Here is an 18,569-nt window from a genome sequence, read left to right on the forward strand (position 1 = left end):
CTACGGCTCCCAAAACTTCACCCCCTACGGATACTGTACGGACCGATGAGAGGTCTCCTACGTACGGCTTACGTACGTCGTATCACCGTACAGTACCTCACCGTACTACTGTACGATGGGAACGCTGTGCCGTTGTTCTACTAGAGCTCGATATCGAACAACATGGAAGATCTATACGCTCACGTTTCTTGCAGCTTTGTTTGTCTCTTCCTTGGCAGCCAGAATATAACGTCGGCTCTTCGCAGACCAGACCTTACAAGCTTTTTTGACGACTCCCAAACCTCCGGCATAGACTTTTTCCACCGCACTGGAAACTTAGATGCGAAGATGGAGGAGGGAAACATACTCCAATCCGTACGAAGCAGGCGAAGAACGTCGATTCTGGAAGTCGATGTCTGTTTCTCGAAGGCGGAAAGCAAATCCCGTATTACGGTGATTATGGAAGCAGTAAGAACCGGATCAGGGAGAGGGAAGAGCTCGAGATAGTAGGGAACGTCTTCCATAACAATTAGCGGTCGACGAACTGTCATGTAAAGCGGCATGAACTCGCTGCGAAACATGCGATTTGTTTGGGCGAAGCCGAGGTACTGGCGGCTGGGGTTGCGGTCCTTCAGGGAGCGTCCAAAGCTGAATGACGACCCGTAAGGGCCCGACCCATGTAAGCGGATCTCTTCAGGCCTTTCATCGTCGGTGATAGCTTTGTATATGCGATTGCGCAACTCTGCATAAAACATTAGCAAGATACGATGCTAGCAAACAAGAAGCACCACTCACCACCAGGCAGCGCCAGGAAGCGGGGAGCTACGGCTGGCTTCGATAAATCGATCTCAGTCATGTCGGCTCCCATGGCTATATGAATAGTTCAGCAGGAGAGCACAGTATATGGCTGGGGAAATGTAGTCGAAGGTAAGGTGGTAGAGAAACAAGTCACCAACCTCAGTAGGAAGTGTAGGTCACACTAGAGCGGGCACGGACACGCGTGGAAGGTACGATCAAACGGTGCGATTCTCACCTGGTGACATAGACCCACTTTTGATTTCATTGTGGTGTAGCCTCGCGTTTTTAGGTAGCAGCTGCATACACTTACAACTTTCACGATTCTTGGAAAACGCCATGTATGCGTGAATGTCTAACTGAAGCATCAGAAGCCGTACAAGTCATTCTACACCGAGCTCACTTCCACGTCTTCAGCGCCAACTAGCTCACCCCTCTCATCTCTCTCCCACTCACACACCCCCCAATCAGTCGTCTTACAAGGCATGCAGGCACTTCCGTCACCCAAGCTGCGACAAGCATCCACACCCAGTCCCCTAGTCTTACACCTCTTACAGATAGCAAGCTTCTTCCCCTTTTTGAGCTCATCTCTCCAGTTCTCGTCATCCATGATACGGTAGTTGATGCCGTTGAAGCGCCAGAAGTCGTCGCTAGTGTACATTAGCTCTTCGACAGGAAGCTCTTCACCGTGCATGTATGGCGGGATAAAAGACTTTCCCGATGGAAACGTCTCTCGCGAAACAAGGAAGTGGGAGTTGGTACTGTAGGATTTGAGCATCGAAGCAATCTTGTAGGTCGCTGCACGGTCGAAGAAGAGTGCGCTCAGGAGGTGAGCTTGTTCTGTTGCGTCGACAATCTCGAAGAGGCGGAAGAACGAGTGGTCCGAGAACTTGAGGTGCAGTGTGAAGTCTTCTGCCAGTGTTCCTGGAAGACAGGTATCTACAAGTGATGTAAGAGAGCGGAAGGCGATGTCGGATAACGAGCGCAGATCGTGACCCGAGTTGATTGAAATGGCAGAGTCGAGCATCTTGAGAGATCTAAGGGCTGGTGGAAAGCCGCTTTGCCGTAGGTAGTAGTACAGATGTGACTCAAAACCCAATTCGAGGTACTCTAGATCAACGAGAGAGCGTAGTTTTTCGGCACCTTCAGGGTCGGTGTCGCGCGGTGTCAGATGGCCGACATGGCCACCGCAGTGTGTCAGGCGCTGCAGCGAGCGCGCTTGTTTCTGCAGTGCAAGGAGAAATTGACGGGAAGAGGTGCGGCGTTCGGGGTCCATAGATGGTTGGCATTCCTGAAACACGTGGAGTCGCTCTCCAATTGACAGCTCCTTGAGAGCTTTGGGTAGGCTCAAGACTTCATCAAGGAACTTTACGTTGACGTTACATTCGATAAGCGTTAGAGACCGGAGAGGCGTCGTCTTAGTTTCCGATGCGGATATTCCAAGTTCTCCGTCAAAGTCCAAACACGACAATGTGATGTTCTGTAAGCTTGGATGTTTGAACATAGCAACGGCACGGCCTAGTTTGTATTTGTTGTCTCCCGAACCGTGTGCGTGTAGGGTCACTACGTCTTGTTAGCCAGGCTCCTTCGTATCGAAGCTTCAACTTACATGACTGTAGCATCGGCAGTGTCATCGGCATTCCGGAACGCAGATACACTGACGCTGCAAGCAAGTTTGTATAATCAATCCTTGAGTACCCATCAAAGTAGATACCGCCGTGTTGCCATTCCACGTTGTTCGGGCAAGGACTCTCAATGTGCAGATGGCGCAGTTTACTCATCAGGCTCAAAAAGTGGTTTAATTCCTCTACGCCATCGCGGTATGTATCGTTGTATCGAATAGCCAGATCTTGGATATAGTCCGTCCGGTCATCCCTTTTGTCAAGTGCTGTGGCAATGTTGCGTGCATGATCCCCTGTCAAAACTTCTAATTTACGCCAGATGTAGGGTTCAACGAGACCTTGGAACCGCGTGCATGTCGCGGAAAGGCTACAAAGAGCGTCCTGGTTGTCGATGTGATCGATAATGTTGAGGAGTAATTCATCGACAAGGCGCAAAAGTCCGTTCTCGGCTGGGCCAAGCATAGTGGCTCCGGGTTCTTGACGTGCCTTCGTGAAGGTAAAACCGGAATGACGCGTCTTGCGTTTTTTGGCTCCTGCAAAAGATATACTTGGCATCCAAATGTCCCTGAACTAGTCCTAAAGTTGGTTAAGGGGAGTGCGCGGGGAGTATATGAGATTGATGATGGTCGTGCAGGCGGAGATAAAGTCGGAAGTGCTTGCTGTTCAGCCAACAGGACCCCGGGATGATGTCAGGCACTAGTACGGATAAGGTCTAAAGCGCCACGTGAAAAGAGGCATCTGTGCACCAGCCCGATATCGTCTTTCGCTCTTTTACCCTTCATCCAGAGGATGACACGTAATGAAATGCTGCCTGCTGTATAGTATATAGACCATAGTCTCAGGCGTCCCAGTAAGTGAAGGTGCCACGTCAATATACGAGATTGCATAGTCATAGATACATGTTGTGAAAAGCACATTTGTAGCAATGTCTATCTAGCAAAACAGTATGCATGGATGGACATATTGGTAATGACACATGTCTTTTGTTGCATTTCATGCTAAGCCGGGTGAAACCCCAAATCCCATTGCATCAACCCAGTTGTATGTACATACCAACCAATCAGTCCGTCTGGTTGATTACAGCATCCTACTCACAGTCAGCGTTCGTTCACATCAAGCATTACGCATTAAAACTCACCCTAGCAACTCCATAAAGCGGCTTGACACCAGTCCAGTACTCAAACTGATGCACGCCCTGTCCAACAAGCACCTCCAACCCATTCACTGTCTTCCACCCATTATCCATCGCAAGCTGAATCAATGCTGTGACAGGCGGTTTGTATGCCATCTCCAGCAAAATCCTCTCTGGACCCGGTTCAACATCCTTGACACTCGCCTTACCCTTCTCAAACAATGTGCAGAGTGTTTCGCGGATAGCAGCGTCAATGGGTTGGTCAGCAGGAATAGTTCCGATGGCGACTTGTGGCGTGCTTTCCATGGATTCGACTTCTTCCGGTGAGCTGATCACGTGTAAGTTGTATTCAGCGGGGAAAGCGTTCTTCAAATTCTCCATCTTCGAGGGATTGCGGCCGAGGAGGTAGATTGGTCCGTAGCCCATTTCCTTGAGTGCGTAGATGGCAGCGCGACTTGTGCCACCGCCTCCGATAACAAGGGCGGAACCGACGCCCAGGGCACCTGCGTTACGCAGGATGAGTATCATGCCTAGGTAGTCGGTGTTGCGACCGATGAGGCGGGTGACCTCTTCACCAGTGGTTTCGTCGACTGAGATCTCAGGGACGATGGTATTGAGAGCACCGATTGCTTCGACTTCTGGGCCCAGGCCATCGAGATGGGGTACGATATCCTGCTTCAAAGGAATCGTGACACTTCCACCACCAAAATCTGGCGAGCGGATGAGGTCTTGAATGGAGCTTGCATCAGTAGTCTCGTGACGACCGTAGATGTGTGGGAGTCCGGTCTCGCGGAACAGTCTGTTGTGTAGACGTGGGCTGGGACTTTGCGCAATCGGTGAACCGAGGATGAAGAACTTCTTTGTCGGAATTTCCGCCATCAAAGATAAACCGCGGCGAATGTCCGCTGCTGATAGCTGACCTGGGGCGGCAGCAGAGGGTAGGAGTGGATGCGAGACAGGCGTCATAAAGCCGTTGAGTATTCTGCTCAGCTTTCCATGCTCACCCATATTGATGGCGATTAGAGGAACGGGATGCGCAGTGTTTGCCCAACTCTTGAAATCCGCAAGCGCAAAGTTGTCCTGAAGGGAGCTAGCGACGCCAACAAGTTTGATGACAGTACCGTACTGCAGCGCACGGTTGTAGTACTGCATCCACGAGCCATTTGTCCAGTTGAGTTCGCCTTTAGGGTCGTGGTGACTAGCGATGATTTCCGAGAATCCGCGGGTCTCCGACACCTCGCGCAGGATATCTTCGGGCATAGTCATCTCCAGATCCACAAACTCACAGCCAAGTCGTAATGCTGTCCGGTACAGTACAAGAGCTTCGTCGTACGCCTGATCTGGGAATCTGCCGCCTTGAGCTTTTGTGCGCAATGTGAATATGACGGGTATGGATGTGACAGTCCTTAGTATCGTCAACTGTTCAATAACGAACTCTGGTGTGGGCAGGCCTTCTTGACCTTCAGGGTCCTCTAACAAGTCGACCCTAAGCTCCACAGCATCGGATCCGACAACTATTTCTGGCAGCGTCTTGATGTAAGACTCAAGCCGGGGCGCAGATAAGCAAACGAAGAAAGAGTGCTTCTTCTTCCTGAGCGCCTTCAAGGTGGTAGCCTTACCGGTAATGGTGTTCAGGAAACGAGCAATCTCTCCTTGTGTCTGAGCAAGCCCGCGAGATCCCGCGACCTGACTGTGGAAGCGGTAGTTGCTACACTCTGTGTACCAGTCCTTCCTTCGCAGCCACACACCCATGATATCGTCTACATATGCTGGGCGTGTCTTATCGATCTGTAGGAAGGCGACTACTGCATCGATGTCTCGTGTGACAAGTAGCACGATGCCGCCACTCTTCTGATAGTCTAAGAGGATTTTCCGAGCCTCTGGTGTCTCGACAATTCCACCGCCACAGGCAAAGACGTGTCCGTTGGGCTTCTCTTTGACAGTCTGCGCCAGCATCTTCAGTTCCTCGCTTCGGAAGCCTTCCCAACCCTGTGCCTTGATCAGTTCAGGTATGGTCATGCCAACATGTTCCTCGAGTGCGGTGTCCAGATCAATGAACGGGCGGTTGAGCGCGCGTGCTGCCCAACCACCAGCGGTTGTCTTTCCGGCGCCGCGCATGCCGATGATAAAGATAGACTTTTGTTCAGTTCTTGATGCAGCCTTGTGTGCGTTTGGTCGCGGCGGCAGCTCTACACCCGAGAGCTCGGTCTTGAAGATCTGATGCAAAGAGTCCCAGTATCCAGGCCATGTCTTGCCAGTACATTCCTTCTCAAGGATGAGAACAGGTGCTGGTGCTACCAATGATAGTACAGCGAAACTCATGGCGACACGATGATCATCATAGCAGTGGATACCAGCTTTGGGAGCTTCGAGCTCATAAGCCTTTCCATCAACTTCAATACCATCATCAAACTGCCTGCAGGTGACACCGAATTTGGCGAGCTCATCTTCCATGGCTTGAATTCGGTTGCACTCTTTGACACGTTGGTTAGCAATGCCATAGATGCGAGTGGTGGTCGTGCTGCCATTTGATGATGCCACAGCTGCTAGTACTGATGCTGTCAGGAAAGCATCCGTCATCGGTTCCATGTCGATTTCCTTGACGGCCTTCAACTCACCACGAGGCGGACCCGTGACGGTTGTGGAAGTCTTGGACTGTTCCACCTTGCAACCCATAGGCTTGAGGACCTCGACAGCGAATCGCGCATCACCTTGCAGAGAGCCAGAGCCGATGTTTGGCACCGTGCATGTCGTACCTGTGATAGCTGCGATAGCAAGAGGGTAGGTAGCGGAGCTAGCATCGCTTTCCACCTCATATTCAGAGGGGTTGGTGTATGGTTTGTTGGGAATGTGGTAGGTGTTGGGATCATTCTCAGACCTCTCGACCTGCACACCAAAGGAAGCCATCATGGCAATGGTCATGTCAATGTACGGTTGAGAGATGACCTTGCCGCCGACTAAGCGCAGCGTTACTGGCTTCTTGGAGTATGGTGCGCTCAAGAGGATGGATGATACGTATTGTGACGATACGTTGGCAGTGAGTTCAATCTCTCCTGTGAAGGAATCGGCACCGAAGCCACCACATGCTGAGATACGTAGCGGAAGACTACCTTCGTTCTCTTGGTAGTCAATCTCCACGCCCATGGTGCGGAGAGACTTGACGAGCGGACCAATGGGTCGTTCCTTCATGCGCGCGTTACCAGTGACAACTGTGGATGTGACACCTTCGACAGGCTGGCAGAGCGCGGTTACGGAAGTCAGAAAACGTGCGGCAGTACCAGCATTACCAAGGTAAAGCTCGTTACTTGAGGCCTTGAGGTTGCCGCCGTTGCCTGTAACTACTAGCTCCTTGCCATCGTTCTCCCATGCGAAGCTGGCACCCTGCATCTTTGCCAATGCGTCCAGCATGACTTGTGTGTCATCCGAGTGCAGTAGGTTGGTGATGCGACATGAGCCAGTTCCGAGCGCGGCAAGTACCAGTACGCGATTCGAGATACTCTTCGACCCGGGAGGCCTACATGTCACATTCAGGTCGGAGGGAATGCCAGGATGTACGGAGATGCTCGGTGATAGAGCAATCTTGATGTCGCGATCCTCAACCGAGCTAGCCTTCTTCTCGTACGTCCTGCCAATTCCCGACAAAAGCACAATCTTCTTGGTCTTGCCTGCGTTCTTTTTGTCTACAGCCATGATTTTGATGAGCTCGTCTACGGGGCAATGCTTGTTGGCCGACCGTTTCCGCACGGTCTTGTCTGAGAGCGATGTAGGCAGTCCGTAGCTCGCAATGCACTTTGTCAAGCGCGCGACTGCAGAGGGGTCTAGTACGCCCAGGTATCTGGCCAACTCGGCCTCCTTTACCATGCCTATCGCGACGCATTCTCCGTGGAGGATCTGGGGTGTAAGGATGGCTTCGTAAGCGTGACCGATCGAGTGTCCGAAGTTTAGCAGATTGCGCAGTCCGCCTTCGCGTTCGTCGGCGGAGACGACTTCAGCCTTGACGCGTACAGATCCAAGCACTATGCGCTTCAGTATCGTGGCAATGTTGTCAAAGTTCCTGCGGCCATTGACGGGCTTCTGGTCGATGGCAGCCAGAATGGCATCGGCGTTGCCCTCGAGTGTTGTAAATTCCTCCTCATTCCAGATTGCCGCCGTCTTGACCACCTCTGCCATGCCATTGATGACCTCCCTCTTGGGCAGCGACTCGAGGAACTGCAGATCGATGTAAATCCTCTCCGGCTGCCAAAAGGCGCCGACCAAGTTCTTGCCCGCAGGCACGTCAATGGCTGTCTTTCCGCCGATGCTCGAATCGACCATGGCCAGCAATGTCGTGGGTACATTGACAAACTTGATGCCGCGCATGTACGTTGCCGCGACATAGCCTATCATATCCCCAATGACGCCTCCGCCGAGGGCTATTATGACAGTGTCGCGCACACATCCTTGCGACAGCAGCCAGTCTTCTACTGCCGCCTTTGTATTCCGCGACTTGGAAGTCTCGCCGGGGGATATTTGGTACGTGAGCAGACGCGGCGACGAGGAGAGTGAGGACGCGGCCGACGCGAAGGCGCGCTCGAAGACGGGCGTATAGAGAGGGCCGATGTTGGTGTCGGTGATGAGGACGTACGTCGACGAGGGAATGTTGGTAAGCAGATCCTGGGCGATGTAGTTCTGCCAGATGCCGTAATCGACGACTATCGAGTCTTTGCCCAGGATGGTGACCTTGGTGGGCTCACCTTGCGCTCCATTGACGCCTGCCATGGTGGGCTGTCGCGGTGCGAGTCAGACTTCGCACAAAGAGCAAGTGCGGCCGCCAGATGCTAAATTACAGGAACTGAGTGTACCAGAAGGTGCAATGGGTTGTAAGTGAGTATCAAGTTCAGCACATCATGCTAGGGAGATTGTGGGTGTGAGTCAGGCCACGCAGTACACTTTTTGCTGCGTTCCTCGAAATCAAAGTGCACCGCTACCGGACCTGCATGGCCGACATGGGTTCCCCACGTCATCCCCCGACCTATCACTTACTCCCTTATTCTCTCATCCAAACGCCAAAACCCTGCGCCAGAAAGCCGATCGGCAGCTGTAGACTACAATGTATCGCGCATTTCGAGAGATACACATGTGCATCGCGACCCTCGTACAGAGCTCGTTCTTATCGTGACCCAACGCGCGTCATGCACGTCGCTCGAAGCGCTGCAAAGCTTCACATATCGCATCGACACAGGTCCTGAGAACGCCGGTCGCCGATTCCGCCGTCTTACATTCGGTGCATGTTTTGGTTTGGAACCTGTAAGCCTACGATGAGTCAGAACAAGCAACAACAACACCATGGAGCTGTTTGCTAGCTACACCCTCATCTAGAAATTGGGTGAACTCCAATTCAGACCTTCCACAGTTCCGCAATGTCGACTCCAGTCAAGGTGTTGGTGACAGGCTTTGGTGTTTGTCGACGTCTTTGATCCGATACGTCGCTCAGCTAACACACTCTCAGCCGTTCCTTGATATTACGAAGAATCCGTCCTGGGAGATTGCACGGCATCTACCGTCATCCGTTACTGGCTCCAATGGCGAAACCATCACTATCATTGTACCAGCTGAACCCATCCCAGCAGCTTACCACAAGATACTAGCCCAGGTCCCGGTGTTGATCCAGGAACATGCGCCTGATCTGGTTGTGCATATGGGTCTTGATGTCGGCAGCGGACCCGGAGTATTCAAACTCGAACGGAGTGCACTGCGAGACGGCTATCACGATATTCCAGATATCGAAAAGCGCGTCTTTACCAGAGCAGACAACAAGAAACTGTTTGGGAAGGCATCATCGTCTCTAACAACTACTCTCGACATCGATGCAGCAGCTGGGATATTGCAAGAAGCTTGCTTTTCTCTCAGCCTTTCAACCCCGGCCGCTGCGCCAGAGAATGTCAAGGTCAAAGGCAAAGGCAAATCAAGAAAAGCTATCGAAGTAAGACTCAGTGATGATGTGGGCTCGTATGTATGTGGTTTCAACTACTACATCAGTCTACTGGAGATGCAGAAGCGTACCAGCAAGCGGGACGATGTCTTCTTCCATGTGCCTCAACTTGAGTCCAAGGAGGATATTCAAACTGGTGTGAAGGTGACGGAGGAACTAGTCCGAGCGCTGGTGGTAGTACGGAAGCAATAGAGAGTGCCACGTTCCTTTTCCCCTCTTTTCCCTTGTGTCGTTGCCATTCCAACGGGTTCTGTGCAACGGACGCATGGCAGGCAGGGATCTCCACGTGGAGTTGTACCGGTCAATCGGTGCCTTGAGTCCAAGTTGGCAGTCTTGATAGCTTAGCATCGTGTCTCCAAATCGTGGTGTGCCCTACTGCTGTGAAGCCTAGGGTGCAGTGACTAAGCGGACGCGCCTTCCAAGACGCGTTGTCCCTGCCCTCATTTCATTTACCATCAGCTTCCGCCTCCGTATAATTCATCGCCCGCCACCATCATCATCGTCAGCGGCGCCATATAACTACTCATATTCAAGACGCTGGGCACCTGTTTGGCGCTTGGCCATCTTTTACATCCTTTTGCCCGCTCTGCACACCAAGTGTGCTTCGTTATGAGAATGCGAAAGCGCACCGTACCAAGCATCATCTTCCCGCACGAGGCGCAGCACTGCTGCGATGTTTCAACACTTAACCTCGAATCAACGCGTTGATACGCGAGAGCGACGTACATTATCACCGATGGACCCGGCTGGGCAACGACAATGATGGGCCGTCAAGGCGCCTCACGTCGCGCAAGAACTTATCACCAAGTCTCTACATAGTAATTGAAATATCGCTAGACGCAAACCCGGCGACAATTCTCGCTATTTCGCTACTGTCTCATTTCATGAGCAACGTCAAACGCGCGAAGGATCACTCCTGTGCGTAGCACATGAGCCTGCCAAGAGCATGAACGTAGGCTAAGCACTTGGCGACTTGGAATTCGACATGACAACAACAACAACTGCGGAGTAAAGGAACGCAGCATTCGTGTGCGATCTCTCGGACTAGGCACTCTTCACCAAGTTGATAGCGCTCTCCGGTCGAATCATAGTTTGTTCATATCCCGGGCTCCAAGAGATGCGGGTCCTCAGCATGTGTACACATGACGACGAGAATCTCCGAGGCCGCTCTACCTGTTATTCAGGTCCTCACAATCTATGGAAAGCTTCAGTTCATACTGTGATGAAGTAAGACAATTCTTTGGGCGTAAAGAGCTTCGATGTGACGAAGAAGCTGTAGGTCAGGGATCTCGTTTGAGTACGTGTAGGCCATGTACAATAGATGCATAGCACTAACCAGTACAGTATCCAGGGTTGTGACTACTGTTTGAGCACACACCAACGGTGTGATGGTGTAACGTAGACAACGTGAATCTATTCCTACCAGGGACCTGGTCGCATCGAAGTGATCCACACTCGTCCTTGCCAAACTCAGTTTAGATCCCAAGAAGTCGAAGATCTTGGTCAACCATCATGATCAAAGAAAGCTTGGAAATACCGCAGGGGAAAGCGTCCAAGCATGCCAGGACGGAAGAACGGTTATCGGCACTTCAGCGATGAGATTATGAAATGCGCTTCGGTCTTTCTGCCTGATCGATTGTCAACGGCGCGTCTCCGGATGCTAAGATCATGGCACCCCCATAATCCCCATGGGGCCGGTGCGACTTCCCCAGGTGTTCGGATTATAAAGTTCAAGACTGGTTCCAGTTCTTTTGGCACCGTCAACGACGATCGCCGCAACTCTACCTCTCTGTCGGAAGCTACTCTCCACTTCAACTCACAAGCGATAAAGTTGCCGTTCGTTGCATTTGCAGCATGAACAACCACGCCCAAGACTCCGTGGTAAATGACCCAGAGTTCAAGGACGAAAAAGGCTCTGAAATATCGCCAACCCCGCCTCTCAAGGTAGAGGATGTCGAACAAAATGGATCAATGGTCGAGATTGATGCAGCCACTGAAGCAAGACTACTGAGAAAGCTGGACATTCGCATCGTACCTATGATCTGCTGGATCTACCTGATGAACTTCATGGACCGAGGTCTGTACACATTACTCATTCTCAGACCTCGACTGACGATCCTGTAGTCAACATTGGCAATGCTCGTCTTTACGAAATGGAGGCAGATCTTGGTATGGACCCAAACACCAACCAATTCCAGATCGCAGTATCTATTCTATTCGTCACCTACGTCATATTTGAGACACCTTCGAACCTCATCTTGAAGCGAATGAAGCCGGCGCGGTACCTAGCCGGTCTGATGTTTATGTGGGGCTTAGTAGCCACATTCTCAGCCTTTGTCACCAACTTTGCTGGGCTCGTAGCTTGTCGCCTCCTCTTAGGCATGTTCGAAGCAGGTCTATTTCCGGGCGTCATTCTCTACTTGAGTATGTTCTACAATCGGCGCAACGTCAGTCTGAGGCAGGCGTGGTTCTATGGCACATCTGCACTAGCAGGTGGACTAGGGGTGAGTGCAGCCTGTTCATATCCAATGAATGAGACTAACAGGCGTAGGGTGTCGTTGCGTACGCTATCGGTGAAATGGATGGCGTGGGTGGTTGGAATGGATGGTAAGAATTGTCCCTGTACGAACTGCATGTGAGACACACACTGACTTCGCACACGTCGCTTTTAGGCGCTGGATCATCGTCATTAATGGTATCCCAACCGTCCTAACCGCCATTGCTGTACCTTTTGTCCTCCCGAACAGCCCAGAGACTGCGAGCTTTTTGACCGAAGAGGACCGACGAAACCTAGTCTTGCTTCGCATGAGGGAGATTGGCCAGACGACAGCCGGTCAAGAGTTACTGAAAGAAGACGTTATGAAGGGTGTAAAAGACTGGAAGGTGTACGCCTACGCCATCGCTCAATTCGTTGGGCTTGGCATGCTTTACAGCTTCTCTGTGTTCCTACCCACTATTATCAATGGCCTTGGAGGCGGGTGGAATCGCCAGGTGGTTCAGGCTTTGACCATTCCTGTATACATTGCCGGGTTCATCACCTACGTCGCGGGGGCCTACTACAGTGACAAGACTCAAAATCGAGGCTTGTTCTGCATCGCTGGGCTTGCTGTCAGCATGATTGGATACATCTTCCTCATCGCCAATAAAGTAAGTAACTGACTGCTTCGAATCTGAACCTGTTATACTAACGGAGGCGTAGGGGCTTGGTCTCAGCTTCGCTGGCTGCTTCATCGTCGCGCTCGGTTTATGGGTAGCCACCGGTATCGCCTTCTCCTGGATTGGCGTGAACAACCCGCGATATGGAAAGCGAGCCTTTGCCAGCGGTATGCAAATCACCATCGGTAACTGCTCAGGTGTTGTGGCGCCTTTCTTGTACGCCGCTGAGGATGCTCCTCAATTTACTGCTGGCTACGGTGCGACCATCGGACTGCTGGCGCTTGGTATCGCCATCTATGTTGCGCTGCATCTTTACTTCCGGATGAAGAACCAACGCAAGCTTTCTGGTAAAGAGGATTGGAGGATCGAGGGGAAGACTGAGGAGGAGATTGCGGAGATGGGCGAGGATAACCCGAGGTATTTGTATACTATCTAGGGGTTTTTTCTACTTCTTGTCAAGGTATACAAACCTTGTGCTCGCTTCCTATGCCGAGATAGAGTAGCTATTCGCGGTATCCGGAATACCTAATAATTGATGGGAAGGTGCCATTTCATGTATTGTTACTGGTGCTTGCCGCACCCACTAGTGTACTGCTTGCATAGAAACATTATCTGTTCAATCCAAGACACTTGTACACAACAGGATTTCACGTCAATATATCTCTCACTTTAATCTGGAACCTGTGTCACACGAGACGATACTATGATACATTTCAAAAGTCTTCTGGCACGCTCGACATCGAAGGGGTCAAAAAGAAAAGTCGCTATGAACACCTGCCTGCCACAAGCCAGTCATCCCTGTGGTAACTTTTCTGGCACCTCTGGTCTCGCATTTCGAATCTCAGGTCTCAGACAGTGTCTGATCTTGTGGTGCTACCTCCGTATATATTGCGCACATTCAATCATCTTCCACGACCAAACCAACGCCCATCAGTTGCCAACACAAACCACAAACAAGCTCCTCATGCTCAAAAGCTCAATCCAGAAAGCAAATCGCGATTCATCTCGAAATCCCTTCGAACCCATCATCGCAGCATTCCATGGCCAGCACAGCACTACCTCGAACTCACCCAATGCCTTTACAACCTCATCATTTTCACACTCGACTGTGACAACAAGTATTGTCTAGCAGGCCAAAAACAAGATACTCGATCCCTCCTGTCTTCTCATCGCCCAGACTCTCTGGACGAAAGCATTTCAAACATCAAGAGCAAGATAAATTCCGGTCTTGCGTCAAGACTTCAGCTACACCTTAGAACCTACAGAGCACCAAAACGAGCTCTTTGGTGCAACGCACGATACAAAGCTTCGAGGAACTAATTACGACGAGATGAAGCCAGTCGAAGGCAAGTACGACGACGTCAATGTTCTAAATCGCCACAGTGATAGACACAGTTCATCATCAAGCCAAACTGCAGCCCGATCAGACAGATCCAGCTCTACACTGTTAGCTGATGAGAAGGAAGCACAGAATCTGCATGACAAATCATCCGCCGAAAAGGAGGAGGTCACTGAGGCAGATGACACCGAGCGTCAGCTTGACAGTGGGTATGAAGGAGGTGAAGAGAGTCAAGGGGAAGGAAGTGAGACGTCTAGTCACACATTAGCACGGTCGGAGGGTTCCAGCTGTACTCTGGGACGAGTCAAGGAGGAGGACGAGCACACGGAAGAAGGTGAGTCTGATGACGAGGATGACTTATTTGCACAGAGCTACCGGAACGGCAGCAGAAAGTGAAGAACATACCAACGGCCCTGCCAGCATAAATGGTAAGCGCGCATTTTGTAAGAAGCCTGGTGTGCTTAGACAGTCTGCACATTGACTCAGAGATCTAAGTGGAATATTACTACGTATACTTGTGTGTTGACACACGCCGTAGACGGTAGAAAACGAACCTTGCAATGTTACTCACTGCTCCATAAAAATTGCTACGACGTATCAATTACGACATTAAGAAGACAACGGTGACAAATAAGCCGAACGTGAATGATCAGAGCGCTATATTGATGACGAAGGAAGAACAAAGTGATCGTCATCGTCAAACTGGAGGGTATAGACTCTCTCAAAGCTCGCATCGCCAATTTACTTACTACGACGATAGCAGTGGGTGATCACCGCCGCCTTCTGCCTATACCCCTCTCCCAGAAGCAATGACATTGGACATGCAATCTCTCAGCATCGGAACGCATCTCCGCGCCAATGGTTCATCCCACGGAGCAGAAGCGGAAGCGCGATTTGTTCCTTTCGGATGGGAAGCATGGCACTGTGACCCAGACGGTGCTTGTGAAGACGATGACGGTGAGTGTTTGCGATCGTCTCTTTCTAGAATATGTCCTAAGTTCTTCCAGAATGGCTCGGTGGCTACACAGGCCAGTGGAGGGGCCTTCTGACGGCGAAACCTTCTAGGCTGGGGCACATCTCACCCCGTGTGCAAGCTTTGAGTACTCAGACATGCTCGTCATGCATCTTTGTAGTATGTCCAACGTGCCTCAGACCGCAATTTCTCGACCACAGAGGTCTGTGCAACCTGTAAATCGTCTCTTGTCTTTTCCGCTTGCTGTTCGCTAACACCAACGCCTGACTTGGAGGGAACTGCGATATCAGTTCGAAGTGCCTTTCTTAAGCGAATTCACGGAATAATCCATAAATGAGGCGTTTCTTCGGAGGACTGCCTAGGAATCTCATTTGATAGCGGGGTACGGAAGCTGTAGCCGATATCTTTTCTTATTCAAGGGATCAGACGAGTTGGTGTATAGGAGGTTGGAAGACATGAGTTGAACGGTGCGCAGCCGGTTGCGCTACGCTAATGGCGACTTCCCGAGTTCCCGCCTACAGTTCACTCCTCTTTCCCCGTACAACCACTCGCCCAGGGCCAGCGGCAAATGCAAACACCAACTCAACATTCGCATCGCGTGTACGCGCATTAACGCTCATTTACCGCCTTTGACAGCTACACCCATCTCATCTCACGCCAGATTGGCTTTGCACCGCTGACAGTTCGTTGTGGCTGTCAGCCTTGGGCGTGATGATGCACCTTGCAGGCACAGCCTCAACTCGCGGGCTGCAGGCAGCTTTCACTGCCCGCGTCATCTACAACTGTGATAACTACAACGCATCTACATGGGCATGCCATTTCTGCATGCATCAGAGGGTATACCATGAACTTTCTGGACGTCCGGATGCGCAGTGGCTCAAAGTGTACATGACAGGCGCGCGGAACCCCGCAAAAGTAATGCCTAGCCGCAACCTTCACATCCGCCAGGCACAATTGGTCCGAGATGTTACCAGGGCCAAGTATCGGCGACCCCACGCGGGACCTCCAGCAGGCTCAGGCGCGGCAGATACTCCAAGATAAGCCCTGGGTTGAGCTGAGGGGCGGCTGGCTGCAAACGGAAGACTGCCGTGTGCATCAGCTGCAAGCTATAGAGGTTAGCCTCCAACCTTGTCCTTCTGTTGCGACATCGTCAGCTTTCTTTTCTTTCCTCCTTGTTTTTTTGTCGGTGTGTATCTACACCCTCTTCCCTGTCCACTTCTGTCCCTTGATAGTTATCACCCTCTTCCTGCTCTGGATGCGCTTCGATAATCGTGTTCCCATACAACATGACCCTTCGTCGATCTCGCCTTCTAAACCTCAAGCGGCCTAACGGATAGCGACACTGGCGTCAGCGGCTTGACCGCATTGCAACTCGACAATGCCATTACCGTTCAATCAGGAATCATGGATCTGGTATACGTGTGCTGTGTGTATGATCGGAGCAAGATTGTGAGTGCATCTTCTACAAACAATGCCATTTTTCCACATACGAGAGGCGTCCTTGCTATCAAGAACAAGGCTTAGCACGCGATGCGCTGGCGGGCGAGGCTGTGGCGTCCTGGGCGCATTGCTCTTGTCGATCGCTTCACTCTCTACTCACTTGCACCTCACGGCTAGCATTATGGGAATTACATTTTCGTCTTAACGTATTAATCCACTTTCTGACGGAATTGCCATGCAGAATTTCACGGAAGATGTTGTTTCGATCTATCAAAGGTCTCCAGTTCGATGACTGGACGATGGGTCTCTTCGTCACCGGCGCTTACACGGTTATGATTGTACTTGCAAACCGATGGCTAAAGGTTCAGTCAAACCTTGAACCCGAGAATTTCGACTTCAGCGCACTCACCGTGGACGAACTATCGAGACGAAGATTCGGGAGCAAGCTCGTGGTTGTTGTAGAGCAGATGCACATCGCTGTGATCTGGGCGTGCAAAGCATGTCTTCTGACCATGTATCATCGCATAACACGGACAGCTCTTCGCAACGAAAACATCGCCATCAAGATTCTCGCCGTTTACACAGCACTCGGATTTGTGGTCATAGAAGTCCTCTACTTTTCGGCTTGGTGTAGACCTTTCTCGGAGTATTATGCAGTGCCGACCAGTTCATTCCAGTGCAATGCCTTGGTTCATCACCGCATCACCAAGGCTGTCTTCAACATATCCTCGGACTTGATCATGCTGTGCATTGCATTGCAAATGCTCATCCGATCGCTCCTTCCTATGAAGAGAAAGATAATCCTGTGCGGCATCTTCTCTCTGGGTCTCTTCGTGGTAGCTGCAAGCATCATGAACAGCTACTACTCTTTCAGCAACCCGTACAAGTCAACTTGGATTTACTGGTATGTTCGAGAGTCGTCAACTGCCATTCTCGTTGCCAATCTACCATTTACTTGGACAATATTGAGAGAACTTTTCGAGCTCGGCAATTTCGACGAAGGAAGTCCACCCCCGTGGTCCTATCACTCTCCACGCACAGCAGGAGGTCGGAAGACAGCACAGCTACTCCACCAACAGTCTACGACAACGGGCGCACGTACAGGGACGAAGCGCTCACCGAACAACACCATTGGAAGTAAGAGCATGACTTTGACCCCCTCAAACATCACGCAAACCAAATCGCCAGCCCTTAGTGACATGTCCGGATTCGCCGACAAAGACCTGCTCGAAGAAGCCATATCACCTCACGACTTTGCCCCTGCAGTTCTACCTACTGCAAATGACGGCGTTGTCGACATTGATCTCGAAGCAGGCCATGTGGAAGAAGTAAATGCGCGACCAACCTCTCCTGACCATACTGAGCAACGGAACAAGCTTGCTGCGGTTCCTACTAAAATCACCGAAGATGGCACGGGCGGCTTCTACGTCAACGACCATCCTATCTCACCACCGTCGCGAGTGCATCTCATACTTTCCATGAATGGAACGCGAGACAGCAGTATAGCGAGCACGCATCGAAGACCAAGCGCTACATCAAGTATGATTAGTGGTTATACAGCAAGTCGGCGCGGAAGTGCATCGACGCAGGGCGCGGCGGCTGGACACACAGTAGGCGGAGGGAGAAGCGCGAGGGACCGGAGGGCTAGGACGAAGCTGAATGAGTAAGGTACTTGATGGACGAAGTGACGAGTGCGATATACCCCTGTTCAGCGTCTGAAGGCTTCTACTTTTTGCAAGCATGCTGCCATTCTGTCATAGTCTCGTGATTTTAGCCGTATTAGATATACCCCCCTATAGGCGAATGCCTTGCTACATGTAGACAAAAACCTCTAATATAATGTAATATGATGTACTTCATCTCAACGTGTGTCACGTAATCCTGGAAGCAGAGTCTGAAGAGACTGCCGTCGTCTAAAATCCTACACAAATGACATACAAAAGTAAGGAAGCAAAAGTGATGGCAATGCTAACACCGCTTGCATGGGCACCATCTCCGCATGAATGATGTAAAAACACCAAATGGGCACTCTATTCTGAATGTGATCTGGACTAGGAAAAGCAAACACAGTCCATAAAACTAGGCAAGTTTTTGTAGTAAAGAACAGCCTACCCACCCAACGCCAGCCCATGCACGTATGCCTATGATGCAACGTTCAGGTA

The 18,569-nt window shown here is 51.2% G+C and overlaps 6 protein-coding genes across 6 annotated transcripts; 4 read left to right on the forward strand and 2 right to left on the reverse strand.

Moving 5' to 3' along the window:
* Positions 1-346: 346 nt before the first annotated feature.
* Positions 347-2,858, reverse strand: AA0111_g3190 (hypothetical protein; the record flags this gene model as incomplete). Its single annotated transcript, XM_028649047.1, has 4 exons — positions 347-721; positions 775-849; positions 1,330-2,337; positions 2,384-2,858. Coding segments are annotated over 4 exons (1,933 nt in total), but the record flags the coding sequence as incomplete, so codon positions are not given.
* A 598-nt stretch (positions 2,859-3,456) lies between these two features.
* On the reverse strand, positions 3,457-8,286 carry AA0111_g3191 (Pentafunctional AROM polypeptide; the record flags this gene model as incomplete). Its single annotated transcript, XM_028649048.1, has 2 exons — positions 3,457-3,483; positions 3,535-8,286. The coding sequence occupies 2 exons, from the start codon at positions 8,284-8,286 to the stop codon at positions 3,457-3,459; spliced, it is 4,779 nt and encodes a 1,592-aa protein (XP_028509140.1).
* A 641-nt stretch (positions 8,287-8,927) lies between these two features.
* On the forward strand, positions 8,928-9,691 carry AA0111_g3192 (hypothetical protein; the record flags this gene model as incomplete). The annotated part of the gene is made up of 2 exons (XM_028649049.1): positions 8,928-8,966; positions 9,017-9,691. 2 exons carry the CDS (start codon positions 8,928-8,930, stop codon positions 9,689-9,691), a joined length of 714 nt encoding a protein of 237 aa, XP_028509143.1.
* Positions 9,692-11,353: 1,662 nt separating this feature from the next.
* AA0111_g3193 (hypothetical protein) lies at positions 11,354-13,091 on the forward strand (the record flags this gene model as incomplete). Its single annotated transcript, XM_028649050.1, has 5 exons — positions 11,354-11,576; positions 11,624-12,003; positions 12,051-12,106; positions 12,172-12,646; positions 12,699-13,091. The coding sequence occupies 5 exons, from the start codon at positions 11,354-11,356 to the stop codon at positions 13,089-13,091; spliced, it is 1,527 nt and encodes a 508-aa protein (XP_028509142.1).
* An 894-nt stretch (positions 13,092-13,985) lies between these two features.
* Positions 13,986-14,390, forward strand: AA0111_g3194 (hypothetical protein; the record flags this gene model as incomplete). The annotated part of the gene is made up of 1 exon (XM_028649051.1): positions 13,986-14,390. The coding sequence occupies one exon, from the start codon at positions 13,986-13,988 to the stop codon at positions 14,388-14,390; it is 405 nt and encodes a 134-aa protein (XP_028509137.1).
* A 2,271-nt stretch (positions 14,391-16,661) lies between these two features.
* Positions 16,662-18,074, forward strand: AA0111_g3195 (hypothetical protein; the record flags this gene model as incomplete). Its single annotated transcript, XM_028649052.1, has 1 exon — positions 16,662-18,074. The coding sequence occupies one exon, from the start codon at positions 16,662-16,664 to the stop codon at positions 18,072-18,074; it is 1,413 nt and encodes a 470-aa protein (XP_028509136.1).
* Between the last annotated feature and the right edge of the window lie 495 nt (positions 18,075-18,569).

This window comes from Alternaria arborescens, assembly GCF_004154835.1.
Source record: "Alternaria arborescens strain FERA 675 chromosome Unknown contig_6, whole genome shotgun sequence".
Lineage (NCBI taxonomy): Eukaryota > Fungi > Ascomycota > Dothideomycetes > Pleosporales > Pleosporaceae > Alternaria > Alternaria arborescens.